At 36.6% G+C, this 16,057-nt stretch overlaps 1 protein-coding gene across 1 annotated transcript in view; it reads right to left on the bottom strand.

Moving 5' to 3' along the window:
* PTPRQ (protein tyrosine phosphatase receptor type Q) overlaps positions 1-16,057 on the bottom strand; it is a 210,444-nt gene that overhangs the window by 178,605 nt on the left and 15,782 nt on the right. The window contains exons 9-14 of the mRNA XM_007457658.1: positions 12,858-13,030; positions 3,998-4,178; positions 2,457-2,618; positions 2,170-2,349; positions 1,457-1,564; positions 1,035-1,313 (exon numbers count right to left, since the gene is read on the bottom strand). Coding sequence (XP_007457720.1) covers positions 1,035-1,313; positions 1,457-1,564; positions 2,170-2,349; positions 2,457-2,618; positions 3,998-4,178; positions 12,858-13,030 — 1,083 coding nt within the window. The remainder of the gene's footprint in view (positions 1-1,034; positions 1,314-1,456; positions 1,565-2,169; positions 2,350-2,456; positions 2,619-3,997; positions 4,179-12,857; positions 13,031-16,057) is intronic.

The following is a 16,057-nucleotide window of genomic DNA, read 5'->3' as shown; positions in this document are numbered from 1 at the left end:
GCCCCGGTCTGGGAAGATCCCACATGCCGCGGAGCGGCTGGGCCCGTGAGCCATGGCCGCTGGGCCTGCACGTCCGGAGCCTGTGCTCCGCAGCGGGAGAGGCCCCAACAGTGAGAGGCCCGCGTACCTCAAAAAAAAAGAAAAGAAAAGAAAAGAAAAATCTGCCTGCCAATGCAGGGGCACAGGTTTGAGCCCTGGTCCGGGAAGATCCCACATGCCGTGGAGAAACTAAGCCTGTGCACCACAACTATTGAGCCTGCACTCTAGAGCCCATGAGCCGCAACTACTGAGCCCATGCGCTGCAACTACTAAAGGCCACGCGTCCAAAGCCTGTGCTCCACACAAGAGAAGCCACTGCAATGAGAAGCCCACGCACCACAACAAAGAGTAGCCCCCGCTAGCCACAACTAGAGAAAGCCTGCACGCAGCAACAAAGACCCAACGCAGCCAAAAAATAAATAAATTTATTTTTTAAAGAAGAATGTATGTAGATGTATGTGTCTATACACACACATACATATATATGTATAGAATTTATATACATATAGTCTCTATACATCTCTATACATCTATCTATAGATATACACTTAAATTCAGCTTTACATATATGTACATCTATACATACATATGTATAAATATAGATACATCTATATCTATAGGTAGATGTATATGGATGTATAGAGAATGTATATAGATTATGTGTAGTATAGGAGTCTACTCTTATGAACGTGTCTCTGCTATTACCTAATTTGAAAGCAACCAAATTTATAGGTACACTGAAAAGACCTTTGACTTCTCAAGGTATTTCATTTGAAAAAAAATCACTGATTTTTATTCTGGAGTTCACTTATATGTAAATCAGACTTAAAAAATTTGCACAGCAAGTCTTTCCCACACTTTACCAGAAAGAGCATATAAATTCCTGGATTATACAAAACAGAATGACAGACTTTAGGTTATGTAAAATATAAACAATATGGCAATTATCAGCCATGTTTACTTCCTTACTATGTATTAAACAAACAAAAACTTACCAGTCTCAGAAGTCCTTACAGAGAGTAAAGATAACTGATTGCCATGACCAAATCTGGTATATGACCTTACAGAAATGTTATAGAGGGTGTAAGGTTTTAAGTCTCTTAAAATTATGCTTGTTGTTGAGGTGTTCTTCATGAATAAGGCATCTATATTTTTATAGAGCACTTCATAAGCAACAATAATCCCATTGGGTTTCTCAGGTGGTGACCACTTCAAACTTATTTCACTAGCAGTAACATCAGTAACTTCAACATCTTGAGGTGATGATTCTGGTTCTGGGGGGAAAGAAACAAAACTTTAAATACATGTATTTTTTCATGCTTATTACTTCAGACACTAAAGGCAGCATGAGGTAGATGGCAATAAGCATGCAACACCATTTGCTTCCTTTTATTAAAGCTGCACCCGATACTCTTACCATCTTCTGGAGTTCTCACAAAGATGTCATTTGCTTCGGACAAAGAACTTTCTCCAACACTGGTTGAGGCAGCCACTCTCATTTTATATTTTGTGTATTTCTTTAACCCTATAAGGACAACAGGCAATTTGTTTAAAGTCCTTAAAGTAATATTCTTGTATTAGTGCCATTTAACACAGGATTAGTGAAAATAACTTCTTTGGGAGACTGGTTCTCTAAATCAGCCTGCTTAAAAATCCCAGTCTCCCAACCTTCCTTGGGATGAGAACCTTTCCATCTTGATGACGTTTTAGTTTTTTCCTAAAATATTAAGGCGATCATCTGAGGCTAAAGAAATCATTTTTGGCACACTGCAAGGAGTACAGTTGATTTGGCACAAACACCATGTCAGCTCAATTACTTCAGCTGATTGGCACATACAATCAATCAAGCCATCAATACTGAGTTATATTGATGTACCAGGCATAAAATCCCCTAGGTTAAGAGTATATTCTTAGGATACCTGTTATCTGATGACTTTATTTGCAGACAAATATAGTTAAAGAAAAACACATCTAATCAAGTAATTTCTGCAAGTATTTTCCAAGATATCCATGGGAGCACAGCACAACAAAATCTGGAATGATGCAACACGTGCCCTGCTGTGTTTAACGGCATAGAGAGATGTGTATTTTCCATCAGGAAAAGAATGTCGAAACAAAACTTTGTTCTACCTGTTATGAGAAAGCTGTTATCTATAGCAGTCATCTGGAATGCTCTGTTCGTATCCAGTTCCATTGCATAAATTGTATAATGAGTTATTTTTCCATTAGGATATTCTGGAGGATCCCAATATAACAAAATAGATGAAGAACTAATATTTTTATACTTTATAACTTGAATGGAGCTTGGCACTTGAGAAGAAGAGTGAACAATTAATATGAACGAAAAGAAAAGTATTACAGTGTATGTACAAGAGCAATATTTGCAGGTAATTATTTCAAAGGAAACACATTCTTACCTTGCTCACGTGTCCTAACATTGAGAACCGTTGGTGGTCCTTCTCCCATGATGGTGAAAGCAGATACACTAATCATGTGCTCAGTGAAAGGTACAAGTCTCCTGATAACGTAAGACAGCTGTTCAGCAGCAATGTCAGCGATATACTGATTCCTTGAAGTTCCTATTTGAAATCAGTTTTTAAAAAATGTTTGGCTTTGTGATCAAGATCATTCTTGCTCACACAGTGAAATTTTAAACCCAATTTCACATTATTCATTAATCTCTCCATGTAATCCTTTATATGAAAGGTAGATATATAATTAATAATAAATATGCCACATATACCCCAACAATATACATAAATAGTTTGTGATCATAATATAGTTTTTCTAGTTGTTATATACTATCCTGGAACAAGAGATTAGTGTTCTGAGAAAATATAACTTTCTAAAAAAGACAGGCTGGGAGTTTTTTTTCTGAAAAGACCATTAGGCAATGATATCAAATTTAAATATTGTAAGTCAATGCTGCATTATAATTTGAAAATCATAGAAATAAGGTTTTATTTGGACTCAAAACTCGCCACACATTTGCTAAATCCATTAGTGATTTAAAGCAAGCATGCTTATAAAACTGCCACATGAATATGTCTGGACAAGGATTTCAGAAAATGTTAGTTTTTTGGAACTTGCGCTTACAATGTTAATTAGCATTTAGGCCAAACAAAGTATTTAAGGAAACATCTACATCAGAAATCATGGGCCTCTAATTTTTAGTGTCTTCTAAAAATTAAGTCTTCTTTGCTCAGGAAAAACAGATCAATGAATGAAATAAACATATATTAAATGCAATGTGATACTTCTGCCTAATTCCATCATCAATAAAATAATATAACACTTTTAATTTGGAATGGAACAAATCAGAGAAAAAGCAGTAAGAAAAAAATTTTTTTCTCACTTAACATTTTAGAAAAACCAGAGAGATAATTTAGATTTGTGTCTTCTAACCAAGTATTTTTAATTCACTATATATGACATTCTCTTTTTAGAGACAGTAAGATCCATTGACCCTGAAGAGCAAGTGTATACACTAATGACATCACCACATCATTGGGGTCACCTACACCTGTTTATCACCCCATGCACTAGAGTTGTAACTTTCTGACCTATTTACCTTCAGTGACATTTGAAAACCTATTAGTCAAAAACTGCAGAGAGTGTGAGGCCTGTAAATGATTTGAAGATATGTTAATCCCTTCCCATCACACCTGCTTTGGCAACTGTAATAACTGATTGTCTATGCAGCTTGGCTAGAGACTCTAGGGTGCTACTTTCTCTCCAAGGAAGGTCAGATGGGTTAGGAGGGGCCAGCTCCTGCCTGTGTGGCATTTCCATTAGCTGTATGAGGTTATCCGACAGTTAAAGAAGAAAAAATCTGACTCCAGCCAATGGACCATTAATAATTGGGTTGAACTCCCAGCTAAGGTTCATATCTGTGCTAGCTATAGTACTGGTGGTTTAAATACATTTCACAGAACAACAACAAAAGAAATGTACCTACCAACTGCTGAAGGCTGGTCTTCAGCTCTACTCCTCACAGGAAAGTTATGATGTGGATGACTGCTATACATAACTGAAGCAATCGAGTACAGGTCAGAAGACATCTCTGCTGAACCCTCAAATAATTCTGCCATTGACTCTACTATGTTCACAGTTTCTGGAGCCATGGGGCCTTTTATATACTGCAATTGAAAACAGATATTTACAAAGACTACTCGTGACAGTTATGTTTAATAATGGCTTCACTCAAGGACTAGTTTCAAAAACTAGTAATTCTGGAATCATGGTTTTTTTAAAAAATAATATTATTTCCATGACTGCTGTCTCTTCCACATTCCAAGATTTCATTCTGAAGCTACTAAAACCCTGCATCATTGTACCCATTGTGATCAATTCCGTATCTTAAGAGACCAATACTGTATTGTGGGGAAAAGGAGATAATTCATTTCTGACTTAAGTTAGCTTCTTTATGGTAAAATTAGACATCCTCATGCAAAGGTTTCATGACTAAAATATTTTAACTGCTCACCCCCCAGAAATAAGTGTTCTAGGCTTACTGCTTTATTAATATGTGTTTTGCTTTGCCATCTATATGTCCTCATTTGTATACGAGGTGTGAGCAGCGTGCATGCCTGGTAGATACATGTCACTAATAATAGTTTAATTTATCATCGAGAGAAGTTACAGACATGAACAAAATTACATGGCAATAATTTTCAGAGTTCAGGGCAGACCTATCCAAGGCTCTGGATTTAAGGAATATTTTGGGTAACTGTGGTTGTTCCTAGATGCCATAACGTATCTCACAGGTGTCGAGTTCACCAAAGTGGCAAATAATGAAAACAAAGTATCAGGAGCAGATTACAGATATACACAGTAGAGTTTTATGTTGGGACAACAAGAGGATTCTCTCCTTTCTTTCCCACATAACGGATTGAAAGAGAATGAGAAAATTTGAATATGGTCTACGTTTCAGATGGTATCAAGATAATATCAGTAATTGTGTCAATTGTGGTAATGGAATTATTGAATAAATTAAAATGTCCATGTCTTGTAGGAATCCATACTTAGGTACGTAAGAGCAAAAAGATATGAAGTCTGGAATTTATTTCAAAATAGCCGGCATCAACAGCAACAACAATGAGAGACAGCTGGGGCAAGAATGGCAGCATGCTGATAATTACTGAATCCAGGTGATGGGTTAATGGGGACACATTTTATAATACTCTTTTTTCTCCATTTATACCAGTTCAGAATTTTCCAAAATGAGAGAGTTTTGGGCAAAAAAGAAACTGTTGCAAGAACTACTCTCTTTTTGTCAATTCCTTTTCAAGTTCAGTTTCAAAACTCACTCCAAACCCTTTTTTTAAAAAAGAAAATTATTCTATTCCTTCTCAATTCCCTGCTCTTGTACCCTCAGAATTTGTAATTAATTCATAGTATAGGTTTTATTTATTTATAAAATTTCGGTACACCTGTGTTTTAATTATCTTACATGTTTGGGGATTGTGTTTACTCCGAGAGCCAAAACCAGGCTTCTAATTCCTTATTAACATAAAGCACTTAGTATCGTTAAAAAAGTAGTAGATACTCAGGAAGAATATCAGGAAGGCAAGAAATTTTAAGGCAGTTTACTTATTTAACTAGCTACAAAGACAGCTCATTTAAATATTAACTTTTCTGAAAAGTAAAAAAATGGAGAAAAGATGCAAGGATATCTCTAGTTCTCCAAATGATATTTATAAAATAAAATTATCTAAATCTTGTTACATCTTTAGCCAGAAAAGTATTGTGATAAAAAGTAGGGAGATACCAATAAGATTTACTCTAAGAACACTGTGATAAAGCACTCTGGATAAGGAACCCTATATGGAACAAACTAAAGCTCTTCCATCTTTCAAGGCACACTTCAGCTCTGTCTCCACTGGGAAATCAGAGAAGGCATGAATCACAAACACATAATTCAGAGATGCTCTGGTAGTCCAGTCAATAGTTTAATGCCTGAACCACACAGCTGTTTCCACTATCAATCAGCCACCCTTTGAGAATCCAGTGTACAAAGCACTTTATAAAGGGTATGATGGGGTAATACAAAGAATTTCCCCTTAACTATGACTTTGCATTAAATCTCTCATATTTTATACCAATGTCAGATAAGCTTTTGAGAGTTAAACCATCGTATCCTATCAATTAACTAAGTTAAGCATCTCTGTTGACAAACTGCTGTTTCAGCCTAAGAGCTGACCTGAGTTAATTCTATCTGAATTTTCCCGAATTCATTGGAAAGACCCTCCCTAACTACAAATGATTTGAACGTTGGTTTTGTAAAAACCCAGAATGTTACTAATTATCACCAAGTGTGCCATGTTGTGAATATTTCCCACACTTTGCCTCTCTAAAAAGGTATTAAGTATTAGGTTTTTCAAAGGATGAAAAAGAAATAATTTTAAGAGCAAAAATGATGGGAAAGAACCAGAACTTAAGAGAGTAATGAGAAGGGGCTGAGAAGTAGGAGTGGAAATGAGGGATATAGAAGGGAATAAAGGTCCATCACAACTCCCAAAAGCTTGGACTCATTGAGTTAGTCCAGCATTCTCAACCTCAGCAGTAATAACATTCTGTGTTAGCTAATTTTTTGTTATAGGGAGCTGTCCAGGGCATTGTAGGAAGTATAGCAGCATCCCTGGTCCCTACCCACTAGAAGCATCTTCCCAGGAGTGACAGTGAAAGCTGTCTTCAGAGATTGCCAAATGTCTCCTGGAGAGCAAAAGTGCCCCTGGTTGAGGACAACTGAGTTAGGCAATGTCACAATTCATCAACATGAAAAGCTTCTCAGATGCTACTTAGGAATCTTCAGAATTTATGTGAAAGAATTAGAAGTCTTCAGCGTTAAGTTCCTAATCCACCTGAATAAACCAACCTGATTCTACATGTAACAGTCTTCATTATAACTAATGTGATTTAAAAAAGGAAAGAAAAAAACTCTAGTACATCTATCAACTTCCACTCACTAAAAGTCTGCTCAACTGAATTAATGAAAATTTTGACTTATTCTTAAGAAATGCTTCTCTATTTTATTATAAACTATAACATGATTTGTGCTATTATCAACCAGTGGTAAAAAGAAGTTTACAATTAGCATATGTTTGGAAACCTCTAATGGATACTATATCATTCTGCACATTATTTGGGTGATAAATCCTTAAGACTTGATTCTATTTATGTTCCTAATAATCAATGAAGTAAACTTGTCTCAAGCATTCCTTAACTACCTTCAAGTCCTGTCCTCAGCCTCAATCTGAAGCAACTGTCCAAGCATTTAGCTGGCTTTCTTCTCATGCTCATCACTGACAAACACTGATATACTTGAGAAATAGGTTGGATGAAAGGATGTATCTATACAAATCTCAGAAATCTGTAACACTACGTAGCAAAGCAGTGTCTTTGGGGATAAAATGTCCCAGGGTTCAGTTAGAATAACAAGTACAGGATGAGATTTTAGTGTGAAACTCAGCTAGAGAGCAATCCATGGAGAGATGACTTTAGGGGTTTTCTAACTTCTGTCTCAGCAGAATGAGTCTCCCAAAGAAATTAGTTTTATTCTTTGCATTGACAGAAGTAGAAAGTTTACACAAAAGGAGAAAATAATTCTGCTCAATTTGGCTCTAGTCAAACTACATATAGATAGAATATTGTGTTCAGCTGAGAAAGAGGCTCATTGACAAATTGGAAAATATACACAGAAGAGTTATCAATAATATGAAGGACCTGGAAACCATGACTGATGAGAACCTGAGGATGTTAAGCCTTAGGGAAGCCATGACCATTATCTTCAAATGATAGGTTAAATCACTGTGCACTGTTATTACTACTGCAGAGACTAACATTGAAAGCTACTGTGTATCAAGTACAGTGTCAAATACTTTTTCCCATGTGATATCACTTCATTATAACCTAAAGGGAAAGATATTATTATCTCCATTTTACAGTCATCTGTTCAAGTTCACAAAGCTAGTCATAGCAGAGGTGGGGTTGGAACACATTTTCCTGGTTGAAAATCCCAAACTCAAAGTCATTATAAGCTACTGTGTGGGTCTATAGAGGAGAGATGGGACAAACTGGTAAACATTAGAGGACGAATATTTCAGTCCAAAACAGTTAAAGAACAGGGTAGTTTCTTATTTATCTATGTATATTCTGGACCTATCACAGTGCCTAAAACTTTACAGTTACCTAATAAACGCATGTCTGTGAGACCATAAGTAAGCATGGTTTAAAGCTTAAAGAACAGGAGCTGCTTTTGTAGTAGTTGATTCCCTATTGTCAGAGGTGATCAAATATTTTAGCAGAGGCTGGATTCCCAATCATTTATTAGGCATGTTACAGATGACATTCATATATAAGCTTGGAAGTTGAAATAACAGTCCTCAAACGCTGAGATTAAATTTTCTAATGTATTTCTTCAAATATGTTTTTAAATATCGAGAGTAAAATCTTATATGTATTTCAGCATGCTTAAATAACCTCTGTTTATTAAGAAACAAACAACTCATGATAGGTCACTGGAAAAAATTTCAATAAGGATGATGAGATCTGGTCAAGCCTAGCATAGGATGATTATATTTTAATACTTTTTTAAAAGTGTCATCATCGTGATATATGCACATGGCTAAAAATGCAAGAGGTGATGAAGGATTTACAATTGAAATACTTCCCTGTCTGTACTTTTCCAATTGCAAGTCTTACACTCCAGAAGCAACTTTCTTTTTGAGATTTTGAAATCAATCGTTTATTTTAATTGAGATATAACTGACATATAACATCATATTACTTTCAAGTGTACAACATAATGATTCAATATTTGTATATCTGTTGGAAGCAACACCTTTAATCATTTCTGTTTACAGTTCTTATGGCGTTACTTCTAAAATCACTAGATAGCATGCTTATACTGTCCTGTTAAGGCTCACTTACTTTAGACAGCATCAACTGACTTTCTGCTACAACAGGAAAGCTAGATTACTTATAGATGTAAGGGAATAGATGCATATTCATGTTCCCAGGCCATTCTCATTTTTTATTTAGTTACATTTTTAGTTTAAGTAATATACTTAAATCTGGAAGGATTATTCTCATAGACGCGTGAAGCACAAAACAGTGGAGAGACTTCAGTGGATGGCCTCTCTCGTGATCCCTCCACTATCCCTACCTCCTGTTGTTCATGCTTTTGTATAATCCCTTCCTCTCGGGTGGGAACTGTGGTTTGCATCCAACCAATGGAATAAGGCAAAGGTGATGTGATGTCACTCTCACAGTTATATTATACAGACTCTCCTCACTGGCTTGAGGAGGTAAATGGCCATGTTGGGAAAGTTTTGTAGCAAGAAAATGTGGGGGATCCCCATGAGCTAGAGCTAAGGGTAGTCTCTAGTCAAAGGGCCAGAAAGAATCCAAGGCCCTCAGTTCTACAATCAAAAGGAAATGAAATATGCCAAAATTCTACATGAGCCTAGAAGTAGATTCTTCCCTAGTCAAGGCTCCAGATGAGAACACAGGACAGTAAGCCACTTAACTGCAGCTGTATGAGACCCTAAGTAGGGAACCCATCTAAGCTGTCTGGATTCCTGACCCACAGAAACTGTGAGATGATAAATGTGAGTTGTTTTAAGCTTGTGGCAAACTGTTATACAACAATGGAAAACTAACGTAGTAAGCTAACAAAAATAGTCCAGGCAAGAGACTATTCAATCCTGAGCTGGGGTGGGGACACAGGAATGGAATATAGAGGTGTGAAGGTCACACCGTGGAGGCAGAAATAACTGGCCTTAACACTGAGTGGCTATTAAATGCTAAGTATAACCAAAGTCAGAGGTAATTCCAAGGTTTCACGCCCTCATGAAGAGGATAATGGTGCCATTAACCAAAAAGAGAGACATCAGGCATGTAAAAATGCCATGAGAGCCTTCCAAATGCTTAGACAATGACCTTCAGATCAGAGATCTGTGGTGTGCCCAGTCCAAGGGGTTAGGAATTCTAAGCCTGTTATTTGGTATCTGGGTTTCCAGTCAGCCTCTCCCCAGGCCTTGTTCTTGACCACTAAAACTATGAATTGCCTTTACAGACTTTCCTCTTGTGTCCTGTGGGAAACTTTGTATGCCCCCACCACTGCCCCAGGACCTCCGTCTGGTGCCTCTTCTTCATTCCAACTTCATCTCCTCCTTTCAATCAAGAACCAAGTCCTCTTATCCCCAAAAGGATGCTTGTTTTGTTCTGTTCTGTTTTATGAGTTCAAAAGGTGATGAGCCCTGGCAGAACTTCACCACAAATGATTTGAATTAGGGATGCAGAGTGTCAGAGAGAAAAATCATCATGGAAAACAAGGCAAAAGAAGCATGAAAATAGGAAGCAGTGATTGAAACTGTGCGGTTATCAAAAAAAAAAAAAAAGTGTAATGACATGGCTGAAGAAAGAACTCTCTGCAATACCCTTATAATAAAGAAGTTAGAAAATTGTAAAAGAGCTAGCTTTTTTATTTTATTCATTTTTCATTGCCCAAGGCCAAAATTTTTGCATAGTCACAGTATATGAAAGTGGAGCAAGTATTAGGGAGAAAGTGGTTGTATCAAAAGCTGGAGAGTAGGAGGCAAACGAATGGATTTTGGAGGAGACAGGGAAGATGAGGACAGCTAAAACTATATTACCATCTTATCTGACACTGAGGAGGCCACTGGTGACTTCTAACAGGATTTCAAGGATTTAAACAATTCTTGAGACAGGGTGCGGAGGCTATACTCTGAGAAGTTGAAGACTGAATAGAAGAGTCCTTATCCTACACCAAGGTCAAGGAAGAGGATAATAAATGAATACACTAAGCCAGAGGTTTTATCTGTTATCTCCTTTTATTCCTCATCATATAAGATGGGTATATAAGCTCTGCTTTAAAAATAAGGGCAGCAAGTCTCCAAAAGTTGACTTGACCAAGGTCACAGATCTAGAAAAGGGCAGAGCCCGGTCTAGGACCCTGGTTCATTTGGATTTAGAGCCTCTGCCATATGTCTCCCCATATCAACCTCTTGAAAGGTGAACCCAAACACCAATCACATGGGAAAGCAGAAATATCAATAAAGCGCCTGATCTAATGAAGAAAGATACAATCACAGAAATAAAGAGAAGTATAATGTCTCCTTTTATTGAGACCTAAGGAAACTAATATTGAGTCCCAATGAGGGTGAAAGGTCCAGTGCCATGATTAATAATCACAACAGGTCACAATTATTTAGCCCCAAACTTACCATATGCCAGGTATAGTTCTAAGCTCTTTACACACATTAATCCACTAAACCTTCATTAACAATCCTGTTATAGGGACTCTTAGAGTCCCTATCTTAGAGAAGAGGAAACTGAAGTTCAGAGAAGTCAAGCCTACTTTCTCAAGGTTAAACCATCACTACGGGCAAAACCAAGGTTTAAACCCAAGCATATTTTCTCCTAGGTCCAAGCACTTAACCTTTCTGCTGTACAGCCCAGTAAGTGACCAAATTAGGATATAAGCCCAGATCTGTACGGTACCAAAGCTCATGTTCTCTCTACTATGTCACAGAGACTGCAGATCATATAGATAGAGACAGAATAACAAAGAAGTCGGTCCAGAATCTCATAGTTTCAAGAGAAAAAGAGGTGTGGCTTGCCATTCAATAGATGTCATTACAAGTGAGACACCTGTCACCCAGTCCTAAAATAGTGAAGTATCTAATTTAAGGCCTTCTCAGCAGGAGCAGAGGATTAAGCTTTTGCCCTTTGCCTGAGTTGTCAACTAAAGTATCAGAGAAATCATAACTCAACATTTTTGCACAGAGGAATGGTGTCAACATTGGATTAAAATTTAACCCTGGGCCAGAGATGTCAAACGACTTGGAGTAGTAAGTCCTAGGTGGCCGGAATGCATTAAGCACATAGTGAAGTCAACTTTCAGGTAGGTGTCAGAAATGGAGGAAAGCTGGGACTAGAAATAGAATAGATAATATATGTGGAGATAGGAAAAAACAGTGATTCTGGACCAAAAGAGTGGAGCCTAGTTACTGAATAACCATCAGGCAGTACCTCTAAGGTACAGAGATTGCTACACTCACTGGTCCCAAGTATATTTAATTTTTGTGAGCCCCAGGAGCCACCTATATCTGGATACAACTAGTCTGCAGTCTTAGAGGGAACTCACAGGTGAACAGCTGGCTGGATGAGGTGAATGAAGACAGTGAAGGAAAATCACTGTTTCCTAACAGAAACAAAGGGGGAAAAAAGACTCCCGGTGTGAACAGAAGCAAACACTGTCCTCTTATTTTATATCTAAGAAATGATTTCATCTCTTTTATTTATTTGATTTCTTTAATCAAATGTATACTGTTCATTTGTTTTTAAATGAGGCAGCTTTGAGAAATCTGGCTTCCTAAGTAGGTCAAATCATTTGTCAACAACAGCTACTAAAATTACCGTGCCTTTCTTTGGCAACTATTCCAAATTACAAGCACAGCCTTAGAAGGAGTATTTAAATCATAACAGGAGTTTCCAAACCATTCATTAACTTAATTACCATAATAATATTCACTTATGGAAGTACCTTTAGTCCTGCTTAATTGCTCAATTAACATTTTTCATTGCTGAAAAAGAATAATAGCACTTAACTAATAATATATGTCCTAAAATGAAATATGATGAGCTAGATTATCGACATAGCCTAAATTTACTTCATTTTGTACTTCGAAGCTCGTCAAATATTTTGTTTGCATGTTGGCAAATCTTCCAAGTTATCAGGGCCAAAACCAAGTAGAACGGGCTCACCAAGATAAGAAATTAAAGTGCAATACCTCATCTTTCCCTGTGAGCAAAGTATTTTCCAATATTACTCCTGTCTCAGAAACTAATACTTTCACTCGATATTGGTTAATGATTCCATTTGGTTGTTGTGGTTTCTTCCAAGTAATGCTTATTTCTGTGGCTTCTACTTCTGCAACTTGCAAATCAAATACTGTACCTGGAACTAAAAAAAAAGACAATAAGAAAAGGGAAATTTAAAAATACATTCTCAAATTTTTTAAAATTCCCTTAATTCTTAGCTCACGATTGAAGATATATAAGCAATTCTATTAGAAAACAGACTAATACAATTTACTAATTTATTAATAATTAAATTTGTATCTGATCGTTTAAAATATACAGATTATTTAAATTTCTACACGTTGTTCTCAAAATGTACACAAGACACAGAATAACATGGAATAATTTTCCCAAATCAAAATGTCACAACATTTGTTCAAAACAAATTAATTAATAAAAACAACTTCCCAGGGAAAGTTGTTTATGACTGATGAATGCCCAGTAGAAATCCTGAAGACTTTACAAAAATTACAACATACCAAAAAATAATATCCAGAATACCGTGAATGAAATTACAGGTAGTTGATAAAAATCAACTAGGCAAATTTTAATTCATTACAGTAAATTGTATGAAGAGTTGATTGATATTTTCCTGCTGATTTTACAAATTAATTATGTGAATCTCAAACTTCAGATGCCCTCACTCTTTGCAACAGTAAAGAAAAAGAGAGAAAAACTGACAATTGGTTTAAGATAAAGCAAGAAGTACTTAAATTCTAGTTAGAAAGTCATCAAGTGGTAATCATTTTGTAATGTATAAAAGTATAAAATCACTAAATAAATAAATGAATGAATGAATGAATGTATGTATGTATGTATCTATGTATGTCACCAAGAGCAACCTCTAGAAAACCTCCCAGGGCCACAGGAGTAATGAACCACGAGTAAACCTGCTCTGGGCACTTGTCCACTTTCTGTCTATAGTTCATTGTGTGATTATAAATAACCAATTCACCCCTCCACCTTTAGCTTCCCTATCTATGAAATCGGTGTGATTAAAACTTTCCTATCACTATACAAAGTTAGGAACAAATTCAAAAGACTTTATAATATGTTGGTTCAAGAAAGAGAAAATGAGATGTAAAAATATTGTCCTTTATGATTAGGACGTAGTCACACATTAAATTCATTTCCCTAATTTCCCTATTCCCCTAAGCTGAGATATTTCATAGTACAGGTTTACCAAATTCCAGTTAGAAGAAAGACATATTAGGGGTATAATACAAATGAAGAATGACTCTGTTCTCCTTTAAGATAACAAAAAGGAACTGAAAATTAATGTCACAACTCCTATAAATATTATTATAATTAATGAACCTAATTATGCTTAAGTTAACCGTGTAGTAAGCTCCTGTAACCATGTAGTATTTTATCCAGTAGATTAAGAGTTTTTTTTTCCTTTGTCTCTATGAAGTAATCAGTGAAAAAAAAATCTCCCTGGAGATTATAACAATGTAAATATTTCTAAATGTTTGTTGACTAGTTAATGGCTAGATGGATGAATTCTGGACTAAGAGCATATCTGATTACTGCAGTCAAATTTCCAGTGTCCATGGGCTTCCCTGGTGGCGCAGTGGTTAAGAGTCCGCCTGCCGATGCAGGGGACATGGGTTCGTGCCCCGGTCCGCGAAGATCCCACATGCCGCGGAGCGGCTGGGCCCGTGAGCCATGGCCGCTGTGCCTGCGCGTCCGGAGCCTGTGCCCCGCAACGGGAGAGGCCACAACAGTGAGAGGCCCGCGTACCGGGGGGGAAAAAAAAAAAATTCCAGTGTCCAGTATGGGTAAAACCTGTGCTCAAAACTGAAATAAACATAACATGGGTACACCTATAATTTGCCAAGTACTTGCATCTCCTTTTCTAAAGACATTTTGGTATATCTCTATATAGAAGGATAACACTTTAGATTGATTTCCCCAAAGGTGTTCAAATCTGAAGGAAAAACAGTTTGACCTTTGAAAGACTGAGGAAGAGTTCTAGGCTAGAACCCTACATTCACTGATTGATTCATTCATCATTCAACAGACTGACTCATCATACAGTCACTGTTCTAGGTGCTTGAGGATAGAGGAAGGAATAAAACAGATAAAATCCTTTGCATAGGTCACCTCTTACACGTTTTATTTCATTAACATACACTGTTCCTAAAGCTTATGTTTCTATCATCATATATGCCAATATACATTTTTCAAGAGTAGAGGACCTTTCTAATTAACCATGTAGTGTGAGAACAACACAGCTATTTAAATAGCAAAACTCCAATTCCACCTTGCTTTGACATTTTATTTTGGGGTCGCTATGTAGACAAACTCTCAGTATTGCATAACCTAAATCAAAGAAGAGACCTGGCACTTTTCCATCTAATTTGAACACATGTAGAATCTTAACTGAAAAAGACAGTTTAATAACTACACTGATCAGATTAATCAGATAACTAAACCCTGCCTACTATAAAATAAGTGAAATGGTCAGTCCCATGTGATATAACATAATAATGTAGTAGGATACCAAACATTACCCAGTACTGCAGTATATTTAAAATGTACTGTCTCTTATTCTGTTAGCCAAACCTAAAAATAGTAGCAGATACTGTTTCTCTATCTTTTGATTTATACTTTTCAATATAACTTAGTAAGTATTGCCCCTTGACACTAATGCCTAAAGTTATAATCCAACATTAAGTGGTTCTATGTTACCCTAAAAATGTACCCCAAACTTGTGTAAGAATGATTCTAAGGCTGTCTCTTTTTTTAATAAAAGAAGAAAAAGCTTAGGGGATAAAGGAAATGGAGTAGACAGCATTGTATCTTGTCTTTAGAAAGATACTTGATATGTTACACCACAAATTCTTATGGGGAAACCAGAGAAGTGTGGATTAGATCAAACTTCTTTAATATTGATACCAAATTAAAGAAAATCAAACACACAAAGCAATTATTCATGGTTCAGCATCAATTATAAAGGTGCTGTCCATGGGGATGACCTAAGAATCATTCTCAAGTCAATACACCTATAAATTTTACTAAGAAATGGGAAACGGAGTACACATATCATTGGTAAAAATATATTCCAGGGCTTCCCTGGTGGTGCAGTGGTTGAGAGTCCGCCTGCCGATGCGGGGGACACGGGTTC

Source organism: Lipotes vexillifer, unplaced genomic scaffold, assembly GCF_000442215.2.
Source record: "Lipotes vexillifer unplaced genomic scaffold, Lipotes_vexillifer_v1.1 scaffold117, whole genome shotgun sequence".
NCBI classification, from domain to species: Eukaryota; Metazoa; Chordata; class Mammalia; order Artiodactyla; family Lipotidae; genus Lipotes; species Lipotes vexillifer.
This window is presented reverse-complemented; position numbering and strand designations above follow the sequence as displayed.